This window comes from Bufo bufo, chromosome 5 (assembly GCF_905171765.1).
Source record: "Bufo bufo chromosome 5, aBufBuf1.1, whole genome shotgun sequence".
Lineage (NCBI taxonomy): Eukaryota > Metazoa > Chordata > Amphibia > Anura > Bufonidae > Bufo > Bufo bufo.
The window spans coordinates 142524739-142545157 of record NC_053393.1 but is presented as its reverse complement, the minus strand read 5'-3'; the positions used below and the strand labels follow the sequence as shown (position 1 = coordinate 142545157).

General features: G+C 43.8%; 1 protein-coding gene across 16 annotated transcripts in view; it reads left to right on the top strand.

Annotated features, from left to right (window-relative positions):
* Positions 1 to 20419, top strand: part of DTNA (dystrobrevin alpha) — a 328281-nt gene that overhangs the window by 89817 nt on the left and 218045 nt on the right. For 15 of the 16 annotated variants that reach the window (XM_040432338.1, XM_040432336.1, XM_040432340.1 and 12 more), the window contains exon 1: positions 9309 to 9568. The exons of the other annotated variant lie outside the window; for it this stretch is intronic. In XM_040432338.1, the coding sequence (XP_040288272.1) occupies positions 9552 to 9568 (17 nt within the window). In that variant the 5' untranslated portion in view covers positions 9309 to 9551. Of the gene's footprint in view, positions 1 to 9308; positions 9569 to 20419 lie in introns of those variants that run through there. 16 annotated transcript variants of the gene reach the window in all.

Genomic DNA, 20419 nt, shown 5'->3' with positions numbered 1-20419 from the left:
TTATAGAATATAGGGGAGGACTGTCGTGCTTTATTCAGGATCTGTTCCTTGATGGCATAAAAGTGGATTCTGCAAATGATGTCTCTCGTTTTAGCGCTATCAGAGTTAGGAGGTCTCTGGGCCCTGTGTGCTCTGACAATCACTATGTGGGAGTTTGACGGGCGCCCCAGAATTCCATTGAAAATTCCCACTATCATGGGTAGCAGGTCCACTGCTGGTATAGTCTCTGGGAGGCCTCTTATCCGCAAATTGTTGCAATGACTGCGGATTTCAATGTCGTCTAGGTGTTGCTGTAGGACATGTAGTTGCATGTCATGGGCTTGGAATTTGTCTTGTAGAGCTTCCACAGTAGCTGACAAGGTTGCATGATCCTGTGTGACAGAATTAACTTTGTTGGCGTGCGAGGCCATCTCATATCGGACCTGGGAGGATTCTCGTTTACATTCTTGTAGGATATTGGCGGCGAAGCTGAAAGATCTACCTTAGAGGGTAGAGAGCATATAAGAGTGCGCAAATCTGCCATGGTGGGCGGCCTGGTGTCTTCATCAAATAAAGCAGAAGAGGATGGCGGTCTCAGGGCAGAGTGTATGGAAATGCCATGGGGGGGTATATCCGCAGGGTCAGTCATGGCCCCTGTGCCTGGTGATGTTGCTCCAGACAATGGCGGACGGGTATCGTCCCATGAGGATCCGGTAGACCAGTGTGGCGACACCACCAAGGAGGGACCAGGGGAGTGGGAAGGAGGACGAAGGGGGTCTTGTGCAGCAGGGGAGGAGAGGGCACGGGTCTTGTGCAGCAGGGGAGGAGAGGGCACGGGGTGCCGGTTGGTTGGGGGACCTCTGAGTCAGATCCTGGAGCTGCTGCAGGAGATGAGGGCCATGATGTGGTGAAGATTGGTCACGAGGGGGCCCCTTATGGATGTCTAGGGTATCTAGCACCATGGGTAGTTGGGGAGTATATGCCCTGGGCCAAAAGGGGTCAACTGAGGGCCTCAGCATAGGGTCTCCTGACGTGGCAGGGTTGGGGGATATTCGTGGCAGGGTTGGGGGATATTCGTGGCAGGGTTGGGGGATATTGGGGGAGTCTCTTGTGAGGAGGGAGAGCCCTCTGAACTGACCTGCGGTGCTGTATGAAGCAGCAGTGTGGTGGTGGATTGCTGATGCTCGGCCAGTGGGGAGAGTCAGGGCCGCTGTGAGCCTGTAGAGATCGCGGTCCGGTGGTGGCAGAAGGACTTCGGTCTGAACTGTGGGTCCGTGCAGGCTGCTCTGCAAGAGCAGGTAAGGAGGGCACTGAGGCGGATTGGCACCTGCCCACTTGCAAAGGAAGGCTGTCGGGTACTGCAGGGAGCGCTTCTGATGTCCGCGTGGCGTGAGTGCCTGCGCCATCTTGTGAGCACATGGCGCGGCCGCTGAGAGCGGGAGCCGGTGAGGTGGACTACCGGGCGAACAGACGCGGCAAGTCACCTTGGGAGGATGCCAGGGGAGCCGATGGTCAGGCTCTACCCTTCTTCAATATGAAGGATTTTGGAACCGCGCTGCTCTGAACCGAGTCTCCCGATAAACGTGGATAGCAGAGGATGAGCCCCTTTTTCCCAACACCCAAAGGATCGGGTCGGGCAGGAACCTGACGTTCTGACATTTGTATTATATGCTTTTTGTCTACCAACTCTTGTGAGTATAACAAAACCTTTTAAGAAAAAACTGCAAAGGGTGCTTCACTATTCTGCCTATCCCATTTGAACCCTTAGAGGAGGAGATCTTTTGAAGATTGGATCCTTTGGGTGTTGGGAAAAAGGGGCTCCTCCTCTGCTATCCACGTTTATCGGGAGACTTGGTTCAGAGCAGCGCGGTTCCAAAATCCTTCATATTGTACTCATCAGTGTGCACGACCTACCACACTACTCCGGTACCAGCAGCAGCGCAAGTAATCTGTCCGTGTTGGGATACAGGACTGACTTTTCATTTTGCTATTTTATTTCTACCCTTCTTCAAGGTTTTGCCCATCAGTGGCTGACAATGTGGGACAAATCACTCTGGGGATGTGGAGGAGCTCTGGCTGAGCGCGTCTTCACTCCTCTATGGCTGGCCACGCTCCCCCACCTGTTCGGTTTTAGACCTGCACCTGGTTTTGGCTAACAATCACTGATAGAAATCACTGATCAAATCACTGAAGTGTGAAGTAGGCCTGACTGTGTAAAAGAAGCCTCAGGCTGCAGTCAGTGTTTGGTCAGTGATTTTCATTAGTGATTGTGAGCCAAAACCAGGAGTGGCGCACCCTTAGTTCTGGATTTTTCCCTAAATAGGAGAACATTTTGTTTTCTATCTTTCAGCTCTGACAGTCTTGACATTTATTTTTTATGGTGATTATGCTTTTAATAAACGGGAAGAAAATGATGCATCTGACTAGAGAATTAATATTTGCCCGGTTTGTGAAATGAATTCATGTATTTTCTATGATTTAATTCTTTGACAGGTATTGCTTTATTTCTCTTCAGTTCCATTTAGTACCAGAAAATCTTTATTTAATGGTACACGTAATGTTATGAATGATGGCCTGTAGGCAATGCATTGTGCTTTAGCACCAGAGGCTGGAAGATTTATACAATCCAAGAAACCACTTTTTTGCTCCTGTCATCTGTCTGTGGTTGTCTGTCTGACAGTGTTATTTATTAGGAAGAGCTCCCAGGATGAAGTCATTTTCATAGCCTTCTTGGAAATGTTGGATATTGTTCATATCTTTATTTTTTTATATCATTTTTAATAACATTTGTACATTTTTTGTTCCTTTTTATCTCATTGTTTTTGATTACAGCATTATTGAAAACGACACATTCCAGCTTTGTGCAGATTTTGCATAGCTCAAGGGTGCAGTGCAGATATATTGGCTAACTACAATTAAATGAAATGAAAGCATTTGTTATCTTTGCACATTCACTGGGACAGACAGAGGATTGAGGGGAGTTTGTAGGAATGTATTGCTGGGGCGGCAGGGAGATTATATTGTCAGCTGCTGAGAAATTGTAACTGATGCAGAAGAACATCTATTTTATCAAAGCAGTAACCTAAGCAGTGTTGGAAACGTCACAAAACAAGAAAAATTGTGCTAATGTAACCGTTGCCACCAACATTGTTGACTTCTTATAATATCATCATCATTATTATTATTATATGAATATATTGATAAACCCTAACTAAGATCCCTAATTCTTTTAAAGAATCGTTTTTACGAAATCGTCTAAATGTCTGCAGATTAACCTAGCGTGTAATTCTATGAGAATTTTCTAGAAAACAGCAACTTGAACAGGTTATTACTCATAACTTATAACTCATTCGCTAGGATATACTATTAGTGTCCAACCCCCACCGACCACTATAAGAAAGTGGCAATAGAAAATCTTCTCTTGTCCATAGCAAGGGTTAGTGCAATCAGACCCCTGAGCAGAAGGGTTGCCGTGTGCTTCTGGATCTGTGCCGTTGCGTCGTATTTTGAAGACAGTAAGTCCCCACCGTGATGCGGGGTGGACACTGTTGGAGCCCATGCACGGCCATCACACGTTCTTGTGAATGCACCCTAAGACAGTGGTGGCATACCCTAGTTATATGCCACCGTTTTCTGTAATGATGCAACCCCTTTGGATGGGTCAATCCAAATTAATGAGCAGATGTACACAGCACTTCCAATTATAACCTTAGTGATCCCTTATTCCAGGTAAAGTTCCAGATGCGACGTTTCGGCTTAGCAGTCTTTTTCAAGCATACATACACAATACTGAGCGCAACACAACATGATTACATCATTAAGGTGAGACGCCCAATGAACCTCAGTGAAATCGCAAAGGTGACATGTGGACCAATCAGAATAGTTATCTATACACTGTGTTAAATATAATCCATACAGGCAACCAAAAACATATTCACAAGTGTAAAAAACATATAAGGTACCTTGTCAAAGGGGTCCTGTGCAGTAATATCCCATCAATACATGTACGAAGATTATCCGACATTCATTCAGCAGCCTTAGGCCTCATGCACACGACAGTATTTTTTCACGGTCCGCAAAACGGGGTTCCGTTGTTCCGTGATCCGTTTCCGTTTTTGTTTATGTGTGTCTTCCTTGTTTTTTGGAGGATCACCAGACATGAAAAGTGAAAAGAAATCTAAGTCAAGTTTGCCTTGCAAATGATAGGAAAGACGCAGACGCGGATGACAATCTTGTGTGCCTCCGTGTTTTTTCACGGACCCATTGACTTGAATGGGTCCGCGAACCGTTGTCCGTGAAAAAATAGGACAGGTCATATTTTTTGGACGGACTGGAAACACGGATCACGGACGCGGATGCATTATCCGAGTTTTATACGGACCTATTGAAAGTCAATTGGTCCGCAGAAAATCACGGAAAATGGAACAACGGACACGGAACATAACAACGGTCGTGTGCATGAGGCCTAAGGATAATTGTGAGCCATATTATCCTGCATTGGGAGCAATAATAATAGGCTCCTGATGCTCCCACCAGTTTAGATTCACAGTTGTGCGCAGTTGCAACATGTTGCCGACACAGATTGTCAGCCCTGGGTAGCGAGCACATGCCCGGCTTCCATGTTCCATGGCTGGAGGCTGGGAGGCGCAGGCTAGTGTTGTTTCCTGCTCAGTAACATTGCACAGTCGCAATTTCTGGATGCTGAATGAGTGTCGGACAAGCTTCATACAATAAAAAAATAAACATTAATAGCACCAATGTGTCCCAAAATGCCTGAACTATTAAAATATATACAGTTGCAAGAAAAAGTATGTGAACCCTTTGGAATGATATGGATTTCTTCACAAATTGGTCATAAAATGTGATCTGATCTTCATCTAAGTCACAACAATAGACAATCACAGTCTGCTTAAACTAATAACACACAAAGAATTAAATGTTACTATGTTTTTATTGAACACACCATGTAAACATTCATAGAGCAGGTGGAAAAAGTATGTGAACCCGTAGACTAATGACATCTCCAAGAGCTAATTGGAGTGAGGTGTCAGCCAACTGGAGTCCAATCAATGAGAAGAGATTGGAGGTGTTGGTTACAGCTGCCCTGCCCTATAAAAAACACACACCAGTTCTGGGTTTGCTTTTCACAAGAAGCATTGCCTGATATGAATGATGCCTCGCACAAAAGAGGTCTCAGAAGACCTACAATTAAGAATTGTTGACTTGCATAAAGCTGGAAAGGGTTATAAAAGTATCTCCAAAGGCCTTGCTGTTCATCAGGCCACAGTAAGACAAATTGTCTATAAATGGAGACAGTTCAGCACTGCTGCTACTCTCCCTAGGATTGGCCGTTCTGTAAAGATGACTGCAAGAGCACAGCGCAGACTGCTCAATGAGGTGAAGAAGAATCCTAGAGTGTCAGCTAAAGACTTACAAAAGTCTCTGGCATATGCTAACATCCCTGTTAGCGAATCTACGATACGTAAAACACTAAACAAGAATGGATTTCATGGGAGGATACAACAGAGGAAACCACTGCTGTCCAAAAAAAACATTGCTGCACATTTAAGGTTTGCACAAGAGCACCTGGATGTTCCACAGCTGTACTGGCAAAATATTCTGTGGACAGATGAAACCAAAGTTGAGTTGTTTGGAAGAAACACATAACACTATGTGTGGAGAAAAAGAGGCACAGCACACCAACATCAAAACCTCATCCCAACTGCGAAGTATGGTGGTGGGGGAATCATGGTTTGGGGCTGCTTTGCTGCGTCAGGGCCTGGACGGATTGCTATCATCGAAGGAAAAATGAATTCCCAAGTTTATCAAGACATTTTGCAGGAGAACTTGAGGCCACCTGTCCACCAGCTGAAGCTCAACAGAAGATGGGTGTTGCAACAGGACAACGACCCAAAGCATAGAAGTAAATCAACAACAGAATGGCTTAAAGAGAAGAAAATACGCCTTCTGGAGTGGCCCAGTCAGAGTCCTGACCTCAACCCGATTGAGATGCTGTGGCATGACCTCAAGAAAGCAATTCACAACAGACATCCCAAGAATATTGCTGAACTGAAACAGTTCTGTGAAGAGGAATGGTCAAGAATTACTCCTGACCGTTGTGCACGTCTGATCTGCAACTACAGGAAATGTTTGGTTGAAGTTATTGCTGCCAAAGGAGGTCCAACCAGTTATTAAATCCAAGGGTTCACATACTTTTTCCACCTGCACTGTGAATGTTTACATGGTGTGTTCAATAAAAACATGGTAACATTTAATTATTTGTGTGTTATCAGTTTAAGCAGACTGTGATTGTCTATTGTTGGGACTTAGATGAAGATCAGATCACATTTTATGACCAATTTCTGCAGAAATCCATATCATTCCAAAGGGTTCACATACTTTTTCTTGCAACCGTATGTATTCATCATATATGGTGAATGCAGTAACAGAAAAAAATCTAAATGCCTGATTCACCGTTTTTCTTACATCACCTCCCCAAAACATTGATATAAATAAAAACTACAGACCGCCCCACAAAAAATAAGCCTCCACACAGCTTTGTAGATGTAAGTATAAAAAAGTTGGGAGTCAGAATATGGTAAAGCAAAGACTAAATACATTTTTTCCAGAGTTTTTCATTTTAAGTATTAAAACACAAGAAAAACTGTATAGATGTGGTATTGCTGTAATTGTACTGACCCACAGAATGAAGATTACAAGTCAGTTTTATTGTATAGGGAACACTATAAAAACAAGAACAGATTCCCACTACATTGTATGCAATATTAAAGGGGTTGTCCCACAAATAATATTCTACAGTTTTCAAACCAGCACCTAGATCTGAATTCTTTTGTAATTGAATGTAATTAAAAATATGGCATAGCAACTGAGTTATTAAATAAAATGTATCTGTATAGCGCCTCCTGCTGTTTGTTTATCTTATTTCTTTGTCCGGCTCACTGCGATGGCCACACATGCTCAGTTTCATCCTTCACCTGCCTCCTGAGCTGTGATAGGGAGAGCTGAGACACGCCTCCTGAGCTGTGATAGGGAGAGCTGAGACACGCCCCCTGAGCTGCAGCAGAAAAGACCCTCCCCTTGAGCTGTCAGCTTGATATAAATCCAGCAGAGCAATGAATGTGGAGATCTCTGGATCCATGTGAGGTACAGGGCTGGTTCTAGCTTTGTTAGAAAGAGATTGTCATGTCATATGATGTCTAATTTTAATTTTTTACATTAGTCATTGGATAAAACCTTTTAAATGGGAGCCATTAAAAATGTAAACTTGTCCTGCAAAAAAAAACAAGCTCTCATACATACTTATGTGAAAGGAAAAATAAAAAAATGATGGATCAGGGAAGCCAGGAATTAAAAAACGAAAGTGGTCTTCAAGGGGTTAATGTATTTATTCACGTATTCTAGCTTATCCACAGTGGATCAGTGGATAAACGATGGAGACATGTACTACTTTGATGCTTGAAGTGGATCTTCTATGAAAACCACTTACAGAACAGTGGATGGTATCTGTGTGTTTTTAGGGTTATCGTGATTTTACTTTATTTTTTTAAATGCCATTTGTGCAAAAATGAGCTTTTCTGCAACTCGGGTATATTTTTTTATTAAGTGGGAGGGGCTCATCTGACCCCTGGGACCTCCTCATCCCAACATATTTATGATAATTTACACCACTCAACTTATGTAAATTATAAGTAAAATCATAGATGTCTGTTTCTGGTTCATGGAAAGCACAAAATGTTAAAAATGTATTAGGAGATGTGGTCATCCTACTGCAGTGGACTTACTAAGAGTGGAAAATCAAGCTCCAGTCTTCAGAAAATATGTTGCTGTGTGTAGCCCCAGTCCTAGATGCTCTATTGGCTTGTCTTATTCAGATTATCACACCCTTGCTGTCTTCATAGACATGATCTCAGCGGTGTATCACACATCAGCTAAAAGTAAGTGGTTGGTGAGAACCAGCATCATAATCATTGCAGCCCAGGCCTTGAAAAGAATCAAATCTACCTGAGAAGAGTCCTGGTTATACATAATCTCCTGCACTCCCCGTCCACCTGCTGATGACTGACAGTCTTCTACCTAGTTTTCTCCCTTTCTCTCTAGGAGAGAACTGCAAATCATCAGCAGATGGGTGAGAGCAGGAGATTATGAATAATCATGACTCTTCTCAGGTAGATTTGACTCTTTTCGAGGCTTGGGCTGCAATGATTATGATGTCGGTTCTCACCAACCACTGACTTTTAGCTCATGTGTGATACACCGCTGAGATCCGCATTTCTGTCACTATTTTATACTGCCCTCAGTACAGTCAGCATAAAGTTGATGACTGGTTCCCTTTAATGGGAACCTGTCACCTGGATTTTGGGTATAGAGCTGAGGACATGGGTGGCTAGGTGGCCGCTATCACATCCGTAATACCCAGTCCCCATAGCTCTGTGTGCTTTTATTGTGTAAAAAAACCCGATTTGATACATATGCAAATTAACCTGAGATGGAGTCCTGTACGTGACTCATCTCAGGTTAATTTGCATATGTATAACATCTTTTTTTTTCTTACACAATAAAAGCACACAGAGCTATGGGGACTGGGTATTACGGATGTGCTAGCCGCCATCTAGCAACCCATGTCCTCAGCTCTATACCCAAAATCCAGGCGACAGGTTCCCTTTAAGGAAATACTGCAGGAAACAAGCAGCAAGCATGCTGTGGCCAGGGCTGAAAGGAAACACTGGTAGCAGATCACAGCTGAACACAGCGCCCAGGACCGCGGCGGTAAGCAGGGGAACAGTGGCGCACATAAGCCTCTGTTACACAGAGCAATTGTTTGGAAAGTGGATATGTTCATCAGCCAAACAAAATGGAAAAAAATGAGTAAGTCGACCATCTTGACACAAATTGTTTATTCCGATTTACCTTGAAGAGAAGAATTACACTTATTAATCAGGCACATCAAAGCGTCCTCCTGATTTATTGCCATTCCTCTGTGCCACTGCTTAGTTTCACTGGATCTTTATTGGGCTGGCAGGCAGAGGCCTGGTAACCAGCGGCCCATAGGAATGTGCTTTATAACCCAGCTTCTGAGTAAATTGCTGTCCTCACAAATGAGTAGAAGGGGCTTGTTTTCCTTTTTCAGGTCTCCGTCTGACAATCATGGAAAGCTTCTCTTTCATCCTGTAAGATAGGCTGGAGACAGCTGAACGATTATTTAGCTAGATATCCTGGAGAAGACAGGGAGAAGTGGGGGAGGGAGGTGAGGGGAATGCACAGGCAGGAGCTAGGATTGGTTAGCTCTGCAAAGGCATCTGTCTCCACAACGGCACTGGTATGTGAAACCAAATCACTGGCAAGTTATAGATAGACGCAGAATATTCAGCATCCCCAGCCAAAACCGAAGTCCAAATCCAATGTTCGTCTGTCTCTGTCCCAGCGCTCTCTCGCTGCAGTCTAGTTTTTTGTTTTTACTTTTCTTTTGTGGAGACTTTTGATCGAGCCTGCATTTATTCTAGTAGGAGTTGTGCAAACAGCTAAAATATAAAGCGAGAGATCTCCTCCAAGTCATGGTACAAGCTATAGGGTAAGTTCTGAAGCTTTCTTGTGCCGATGGCATCTGAATGATATTTGTGTTAGCGAAAGTGACTTGATGCGATACTAGGTTAACCGTTTGAACACCAAAAATGCACAAGTCACTGTATTACATTTGGCAGGTAGTACCTGAATGTAATACAGAGGAATATTTGGTGTACTGATTTATACATTTCTATTCACATTAGAGGAGATGTTCACTTTTATGTGACAGGTCATTCGAGATTGAAAGGAATAGGACATTGATTAGAGTCTGTGATCTTGGACGTCCATCGATCCTGAGTAAAGGATGTAATGTACCTAAATACTTTTGGTGGTGGTTGGAATTCTCTGTAATTTGGAGTACTCTGTAGTACTTGATTTTCAATGACATCTACTGCTATGGTCCTGTCATCTTTAGTAAGTAGGCTATAATACAGTGACACTAGGATATTTAAAAGTCCAGGGAATGTCATGAACGGGTTGCTATGGTACTACTATATTTTTAGAGTAGTGATATTAATACTGCATGAGTGGCTGAAACCAATGTAGTAGTGGCACCTGTCATAAGTGGAAAAAGTCATGTCAATGGACTATGACTTGTATGGAAGTTTTCAATCAACAGTTTTGTGTGTGTATGTATATATGTGTATATATATACCTAAACCAGAAAGCTGCAGTGGTTTCAGTAAAGTGTAGTTTGCCTAGACAGGTTTGTTTAGATTCTGTTCTGGGCTCGATTTTATTTGGACTGGTGGGTAGGTTTGGTAGAGGGATCTGCCAGTCCACACCTTTCCAGTATGGCTATTTCCCCTAGCTAGATGTGATCACAGGTGTGGCTGCTGAGGATCATTACTGGGGAATTAAAAGCGGCCTCAGACTGTCAGGGTTAGAACGCCTGGGAAGCTAGCTGACCTGCTAGCTGTCTGAGCATGATTGCCCCTGAGTGAACTGCTCTGTATTGGTGAAACAGAGAAGTCTTGTCTAGATAGCGCCCAGACAGGCAGGAGTTTTATTTATCTTGTTTATGTTGGTGCCGTAGCTTCACCTAACCAAGTGAAGTTATAACTTAGATGCTGTTTTGTTATGCTGCGTACCAGAAATTAAGTGGTTTGGACTTTTTTAACCTGCTGTCTCTGCTGAGTACAATGAATGGGGACAAAACTGAAGCGTTTTCCTCCGGTATTGAGATCCTATGACTGATCTCAGTATCGGAAAGAAAAACGCTAATATGAAAGTAGCCTTAGGCACAAGTCATGTGGATTTGTGTTTCTTTGAGAACAGAAAAGAGACATCATGTTTGTTAAAATGGGTTATCTCAGGAAGACAACCTCTGTTCATATGTCATTTTAGGGTATATGGACATCATAGCAGGGGTCCTGCTTTGAAGCCCTCCCTCTGTATCAGCTAGAGAGAACTCTGTAGGGGCGACCCTTGTCCTGGCGGACTGGAGAGACCCATGTATTACATGGTCGAACTTTTATTTAGATCATGTATTAGCCCAATTCACATGAACATGTTCAGTCCGGGAAACACGCTCCATGTGGGAGCTGTATGTCCCAGACTGAACACTTCTCCTATTAAGTGAATTCGCATTATCATACTGATTTATGATGCTGTAAATTACTTTCTCGCCATAGGTCTACTGAACTGTCGTTATGGCTTTTATGTCAGTAAAGTGTTTCCCGGACTGAATATGCTCATGTGAAACTGCCCATATCGGTTGGCCATTCCACTGCATGAGAAATTGTTGGGCTGGCCATAGCTTCTCCTGACAAAAACAACTGTTTGCCACAAGTACTGTAGGACACGAGGCTTGATCATACCAGGGCTGGCAGAATGACAAAAGTTCTCTCTGAAGGGACAACTACTTTAACTCTTCTACGACAGCAGATCTGCTGTGGTTAAAGGGGTTGGCAACTTTCTGGCTACTTGTGACCAATATAATAGATTGGTGGTTGGCTCACACTCAGGTGGTTATGGGCAGGTGCTACTAACTCACAACTTGGGTGCCCGGACCCAAAAAGATTTGTGAATGGTAGAAAAAGAAAGGAGTGAGCACTCACACCATCTGGACCATAGGATATATTTAATAAATGGTATGCAATAAGTCAATCAACATTCAAATATAATAAAATTTCATAAAATAATGGTTGGTACCAACATAAAATAACACTGACGAATGGTAGTTGTGCAATCCTTGCGTACTTAGTATTTAAAACTAGCACTTTATACCGCGTAGAATTGTATAGTAGAAGAACCACTCTGAATAGTGGTAATACCGCAGACCGCAGTCGGCAGTTCTAATATCCCAGTGAGAAGTACATATGACTCCAAGTTAATATTCAAGTGTCCTCGTGCATATAGATATGTCTTCCAGTATGACAGTCTCTCCACAATTAATCCGATATAACCGCACAGGGCTATAGATAGCACGCCACTAAGTATACAGTTCAGGTTCCTACCTTATCCCAAATTGTTCCAAATCGTTCCACGCTGAGCCGTCCTTCCACGAGAAGCGAGTGATGCCGGCTGCTTCGGCGTCTCACGTCGCAGATCTCGGGTTGCTGACGTCACGGTATCGCAGGATCACAAAATTCGGCTGATAGGAGTAATAAATCGTTGGTGGAACCTGTAGTTATCTCCTGTATCCTAGAGCGGTATTATTGGGATTCCTTATCGCATGGCCATGCAATGTCTTTTATCAGGATCCAGTGGGTTAGGTGGGCGCTTCTCTTCCAATCACCAGACGCGTTTCGGGGCGTCTACACCCCTTCCTCAGTGGTCGGAACGATTTGGAACAATTTGGGATAAGGTAGGAACCTGAACTGTACAGGGAGTGCAGAATTATTAGGCAAGTTGTATTTTTTGAGGATTAATTTTATTATTGAACAACAACCATGTTCTCAATGAACCCAAAAAACTCAATATCAAAGCTGAATATTTTTGGAAGTAGTTTTTAGTTTGTTTTAAGTTTTAGCTATTTTAGGGGGATATCTGTGTGTGCAGGTGACTATTACTGTGCATAATTATTAGGCAACTTAACAAAAAACAAATATATACCCATTTCAATTATTTATTTTTACCAGTGAAACCAATATAACATCTCAACATTCACAAATATACATTTCTAACATTCAAAAACAAAACAAAAACAAATCAGTGACCAATATAGCCACCTTTCTTTGCAAGGACACTCAAAAGCCTGCCATCCATGGATTCTGTCAGTGTTTTGATCTGTTCACCATCAACATTGCGTGCAGCAGCAACCACAGCCTCCCAGACACTGTTCAGAGAGGTGTACTGTTTTCCCTCCTTGTAAATCTCACATTTGATGATGGACCACAGGTTCTCAATGGGGTTCAGATCAGGTGAACAAGGAGGCCATGTCATTAGATTTTCTTCTTTTATACCCTTTCTTGCCAGCCACGCTGTGGAGTACTTGGACGCGTGTGATGGAGCATTGTCCTGCATGAAAATCATGTTTTTCTTGAAGGATGCAGACTTCTTCCTGTACCACTGCTTGAAGAAGGTGTCTTCCAGAAACTGGCAGTAGGACTAGGAGTTGAGCTTGACTCCATCCTCAACCTGAAAAGGCCCCACAAGCTCATCTTTGATGATACCAGCCCAAACCAGTACTCCACCTCCACCTTGCTGGCGTCTGAGTCGGACTGGAGCTCTCTGACCTTTACCAATCCAGCCACGGGCCCATCCATCTGGCCCATCAAGACTCACTCTCATTTCATCAGTCCATAAAACCTTAGAAAAATCAGTCTAGAGATATTTCTTGGCCCAGTCTTGACGTTTCAGCTTGTGTGTCTTGTTCGGTGGTGGTCGTCTTTCAGCCTTTCTTACCTTGGCCATGTCTCTGAGTATTTCACACCTTGTGCTTTTGGGCACTCCAGTGATGTTGCAGCTCAGAAATATGGCCAAACTGGTGGCAAGTGGCATCTTGGCAGCTGCACGCTTGACTTTTCTCAGTTCATGGGCAGTTATTTTGCGCCTTGGTTTTTCCACACGCTTCTTGCGACCCTGTTGACTATTTTGAATGAAACGCTTGATTGTTCGATGATCACGCTTCAGAAGCTTTGCAATTTTAAGAGTGCTGCATCCCTCTGCAAGATATCTCACTATTTTTGACTTTTCTGAGCCTGTCAAGTCCTTCTTTTGACCCATTTTGCCAAAGGAAAGGAAGTGTCACGGCCAGGCCCATGACCGTGACTTCTTACCGCATGCAGTTGCCGGCAGTTTTGCATGGGTCTTCAACCACGGGTGAGGGCCGCTTGTCTGTGGCCTCACTTGTGGTTGCTGCGGGCAACCAGTGTTGTTTTTAGCAGCAGAGCAGCCTGAGCGTCGCTAGGTAGCTTGCTGCCCTGGCATGCGGTCACACCTAGCAACCTTTTGTTAGGTGTGTGTGTGTTGTGTGCACCGTGTGGTATGTTATTGTGTGCACTTTCCCTTTATGTATGTGTGTTTCCCTTCTGTGGCATTGGAAGGGTTAACTTCCTTCCCAGTGTGGGTGTGATGTCACTGGGTGTGTCTTACCTTTGGGTGTGGCCACTTTGGCCTATATATACCCTCTCTCTAGCTGGGCTCAGTAGGTTGCTTCAGTCTTGCTAGCTGAGGCAGCCTCCTGTGCTTTCCATTCCTCTGTGAGAGCCACCACTGTGGTCATAGGTTTTAGTTCAGGTTTTATGTCTTGTTTAGTTTATGCTCACCTGTATGTGTGATGTCTGGGTGATGGTCTGTTGGGATTTTCCTATGTTGGTTTGTGCAGCTAATGGTTCTGGATTCTCTGTGTCAGGGATCCAGTCAGCAAGGCTGTGGCAGGTTGGTTGAGCTACTGAGTTCACCTGCCATTTCCGTTAGTCTGTTTATGTTTCCCCTTTTTCCCAACAGCTTGGCCGTTGAGACTCCTGCTCCTCCGTAACTAGGAGGACTGGGTTGTCTTACTCAGCTCCTAGCTTAGGGCCATCTTGAGGGCTAGCAGGGACTTCTAGGTTCCAGAGCATGAGCCCTCCTACCATCAAGGTTGGCTCATGTAGCTAGGAGCCAGGGTCAGGTTAGGGATGCGTTTAGGAGGTGACCTGCTCCCTAATCCTGTCTTCTTGGTCAGCAGCCATACCATCACCTGGCTACACACGGCTGAGGATTTCCCCCATCCTCAGCCGTGACAGGAAGTTGCCTAATAATTATGCACACCTAATATAGGGTGTTGATGTCATTAGACCACACCCCTTCTCATTACAGAGATGCACATCACCTAATATGCTTAATTGGTAGTAGGCTTTCGAGCCTATACAGCTTGGAGTAAGACAACATGCATAAAGAGGATGATGTGGTCAAAATACTCATTTGCCTAATAATTCTGCACGCAGTGTATACTTAGTGGCGTGCCATCTATAGTCCTGTGCGGTTATATCGGATTAATTGTGGAGAGACTGTCATACTGGAAGACATATCTATATGCACGAGGACACTTGAATATTAACTTGGAGTCATATGTACTTCTCACTGGGATATTAGAACTGCGGTCTGCGGTATTACCACTATTCAGAGTGGTTCTTCTACTATACAATTCTACGCGGTATAAAGTGCTAGTTTTAAATACTAAGTACGCAAGGATTGCACAACCACCATTCGTCAGTGTTATTTTATGTTGGTACCAACCATTATTTTATGAAATTTTATTATATTTGAATGTTGATGTGATTGACTTATTGCATACCATTTATTAAATATATCCTATGGTGTGAGTGCTCACTCCTTTCTTTTTCTACTTGTGACCAATGTTTATGTAAGATGACTACATGGCACTCACTAATATAGTCTTTTTTGATATTCTATGCCAGTTACTTTACTCCATAGGCCATGTCTCTTTGTTAGGCAGATCTTTTGTGTTGTCCACAATAGTGCTCCTGCCCATAAGATAACTGTGCAAGTGCAGATGACAGGCATAGTGCGTTTCGGTGGAGGAGACTGAGTTATTATCCTGGTCACATGACCCTCCATCAGCGCCCATCTTATTGACTGGACCTCTGTACCGACAGCACAAAAGACAATTTGTATATCTTATGAAATATAGAAAATGGCACAGAATTTCAACAAAGCCTATATTTGCTAGTGCCATATAGTCATCTTGCAAATACTGATCAACAGTAGCCAGAAAGTGTCCAACCCCTTTCACTTTTTTTTTCTTGTCTTTAGACTTAAACGCCTTAGCTCATAGGGAACGGCACCATTTTGATTGTAGTGGGGCTAAGATTATGATTAGGTCTTGTTGGTATTTGGCATATGAGCTTTGCCATAGCTCTAACACATGAAAAACATTCTATACTCTAGAATTCCCAGAACGGTGTCTAAGGAACACCACTATTCCACTCAAACACCAGAACTGTAATCAGGGCCACCTTGCCACTCACAGTAGATGTGGTTAGAAAATCCAGAAACCAAGTAAAGCTTCATTCACACAAATGTATGAGCGGTTCATGTGAGTGCAGTAGGATTAAACTGAGCATACACTAGAAATTTTGGATGGGCAAAAATAGAGATTTTGACAATTTTTTTGCTGCCAAATGTCGACACCAAAGGCAAATGTCTATGAAAAAGTTAATCGATGATTAATTGAAAACTTGTCTAAGGGCTTATGCACACGAACGTGTTTTTCTTCCTTTTCCATTCCGTTTTTTGCAGGTCCGTATATGGAGCCATTAATTTCAATGGGGCTTGAAAAAAAACTGAAATGACTCCGTGTGCATTCTGTTTCCATATGTCCGCAAGTCCGTTCCGCAAAAAAAAAATAGATCATGTCCTATATTATCCGTTTTACGGACAAGGAAAGGCATTACAACGGATCCGCAAAAAAAAAAAAAACGGATGCAACACAGATGTCACACGGATGTGATCCTTTTTTTTTATTATTTTTTTTTTGTGGATCCGTGTTTTGCGGATTGCAAAATACATATGGTCATGTGCATGAGCCCTAAAATAGAGGAGGAACATCAAGTATCCCAAATGAGATCGGATCAGTTTAGGGGGAGGTCACATCACTGATATTTTTCCGTAATTCTGATCCATCAGAAGAATAGCAAAAATAAAGGAAAAATGGATCCTGTGCATCAGTTATGCACATTTGGCATCCGTTTGAGCCGTTCCCGTTCAGAGATCTGATGTGAACTCCCCCTTATCTTGAGAAATGTTAGTAACAGAAAAAATGCATAGGAAGTGATTTCAGAGATAATCACATATGTAAGAAATTATTGAAACAACCGTTCTGATTTCCATTGGCAAATTCATATGGTGAAACGTTGTGTTTTCTTGATTTATTTTTTACATTTGAATGAATGAGTCTTAGAGAAAGCAGACAAGAATGGTGTATGCTCTGAGTTTCTAAAAAATGGACTTGGAATTGCACCATTTACATTAATCCGGTGTAGTGGGGACTCGCTCTGGTAGACAGGATTAGCGGATGCAGTATAGAGGCAACAACAAGTTCTTTGGATCAAACAATTTAGTGTTTTATGGCAAGTGACAAAACAAGCAGTCATATTCAAACAAAAAGTCCCCTTGCAGTGTTGGTGGTAATTCACACCATGCGGCAATTCTGCCTCAAAGAGTCCTTGCTGATAGCAGCACCAACCTGTTTTCATGCCAAACAGGCAGCAAGCCTTCATCCAGACACAAGGCTCCCAGATCCCAACACAGAGACCTGGCTTCTGAGCCCAGCTGCATATTGAAGCACAGCCAGGTGCTGCAAAAACCCGGACCAGTATTTAAAGAGGACCTTTCACCGATTATTACACTATGAACTAACTATACAGACATGTAGAGCGGCACCCGGGGATCTCACTGCACTTACTATTATCCCCGGGTGCCGCTCCGTTCTCCCGCTATGCCCTCCGGTATCTCTGCTCACTAAGTTATAGTAGGCAGAGATTCCAGTCACTATGTTATGGTAGGCGGAGTCTGCCCTTGTTCTGCTCTAGCGCTGGCCAATCGCAGCGCAGAGCTCACAGCCTAGGAGGTTATTTTCTCCCAGGCTGTGAGCTCTGCGCTGCGATTGGCCAGCGCTAGAGCAGAACAAGGGCAGACTCCGCCTACCATAACATAGTGACTGGAATCTCTGCCTACTATAACTTAGTGAGCGGAGATACCGGAGGGCATAGCAGGAGAACGGAGCGGCGCCCGGGGATAATAGTAAGTGCAGTGAGATCCCCGGGTGCCGCTCTACATGTCTGTATAGTTAGTTCATAGTGTAATAATCGGTGAAAGGTCCTCTTTAAAATCCGGTTCGGTGTTTGACCTCACCTGGCTGTAAATCAGTCAAGCAGCACATGCTGGGAGGAAAATACCTGTTTTCCCAGACCAAACCGAAACCTCTCACTGTGTCACAGTCTGCCTTGGAATATACTAGTAATCAGCCTGTAAGCCTTGTAAAGTCTCAGGTCTATTACTATTACTAAATGCCTTCCCCAAACACATCCAGGTAAGGCGACCGGGGTTGTAAGCGCATGGCTTCCGGTTTTAATGCTATAAGATGGGGGGTTTGAAAGGGTTATCCAATGTCTCCAACAGCCTCCCATGTGCCGGGCCCCTCACAGCTAATATACTTACCCCGCTCCCTGCGCCGCTCCTGGTCCCCACACCACCGCTGCTGCTTCTCCCTGTATACGGATTAAAACATCCGGTTTCGGAAGGGGGGGGGGGAGCAGCCAATGGCAGGCAGGAACTGGGACGAGCCTCCCTAGCATCGCCGGTGATGCTAGGGAGGCTCGTCCCTGTCTCCGCCTGCCATTGGCTGCTCCTCCCAACACCGGATGTTTTCATCCGTGTACAGGCAGAAGCAGCAGCAGCGGTGCGGGGACGCGGAGCGGGGTAAGTATATTGCCTGTGAGGGGCCCTGCACATGCTGGGGCTGTTGAACACATTGCATAACCCCTTTAATGTCTGAGATCAGCATTATCTCCGATCAGAAACATTTGCCCCGGGCCTCATCTTTTTAAAACAGTAGAATCCTGGTGGTTCTGCCTGATGTGCTCGTGAGTGGGCGCCATCTTAGGGTACTTTCACACTTGCGGCAGTGTGATCCGGCGGCCAGATCCGTCGTCAGAACTGCCATTCCGGATCCGCCGATCTGCCGCTGACTGAAAGCATTTGTGAGACAGATTCGGATGCGGACAGACGGATCCGTCTTGTATATTTTTTCACATTTTTACCGGTCTGCGCATGCGCAGGCCGGAAGGACGGATCCGGCATTCCGGTATTTTGAATGCCGGATCTGGCACTAATACATTCCTATGGGAAAAAATGCCGGATCCGGCATTCAGGCATGTCTTCAGTTTTTTTCGCCGGAGAGAAAACCGTAGCATGCTACGGTTTTATCTTTTGCCTGATCAGTCAAAACGACTGAACTGAAGACATCCTGATGCAAACTGAACGGATTACTCTCCATTCAGAATGCATGGGGATATGCCTGATCAGTTCTTTTCCGGTATAGAGCCCCTGTGACGGAACTCTATGCCGGAAAAGAAAAACGCTAGTGTGAAAGCACCCTTACAGATATACGGACCTGTAAAAAAACTGAATGGAAACGGAAGAAAAACACGTTTGTGTGCATAAAGATCAGACTTCCCCCTCTGGTTGTATGGCAGTGGTTCAGACTGGGTTAATAAATCTGTGTGCTGTGCAGGCGCAGACTGAATAGCACATGGAAAGAAATGACTGCCATCTGCATTAGGACTAAAAACCCTTTTACATGGGTCAAGGATTGGGGCAATTATCAGGAATGAACATTTCGATGAATGCTTGTTATAATTGTCCCATGTACATATGTTGGTGATCACCTGATAAATGAGCAAACACTTATTTGTTAGGTAATCCCATTTTTTTTATTCAACACACAAAATCATCGTTTGCTGGCGGCACATTGCCATCTACAAGTAGGGATGTGCTACTGACAAACAATCGCAGCATCAGTCATTTATCTCCATGGAGAGATAACTGGAAATAAACGGTTCATTCCCAATCCTTTTCTCGGACCAACGCAAAAGGGACTTTAGTATAAATAAATCAAACTGTACTGAAAGTACAGTGCACAGTAAATAGTCTGTATGGGTGATATATATGGAAAAGTTTTTTTTCGGATTCGGTTCATTCTGAGCTGTAGGGAGTCAACTGTCCATTATTTATATTCGGATGACCTCTCCTGCACCATTTTGTTGACAATGGAGGAGAATATTAATACTGTGCTACAGTTACACATTCTACCATATACAAATACATTTGGCACTCTCCATGTGTTCTATGCTTTTTGGCAAAATTTGCCCTCGAATTCTGGGACATTTTGCTTAGTTCAGTTTTACCATAAGAACTTTCATACGTAGCAAACAATATAGACAAAATGGGGCAGATTTATTAAACTAAGGGAAAACTGTGTTTCTTTCCCAAAACAACCAATCACAGCGCACCTTTCAAGAGAGAAAATCTGGGTCCTGATTGGTTGCTATGGGCAACAGACGGTTCTTCTTATTGATGGTTTCATAATTCTCTCTATTATGTCTGTTGTAACTGATTCCATTTTATTTATCTAGCCGACTGATCGCTTTCATCTGCTGTCGTTTTAAAGGGGTTGTGCAGTGCTACAATTTTGATGACCTATCGTTAGGTTAGTTAGGTCATCAATATCAGATCTTCAGCGATCTGCCTCCCAGGACCCCCACGATCAGCTATTTGAAGAGGCTGCAGCACTCATGTGAGCACTGCATCCTCCTAAGGCCTCATGCACACGACCTTTCCGTTTTTTGCGGTCCGCAAATTGCACGTTGGAATACGTATATGAAGTATTTTTTCTTCTGCAGGCTTATCA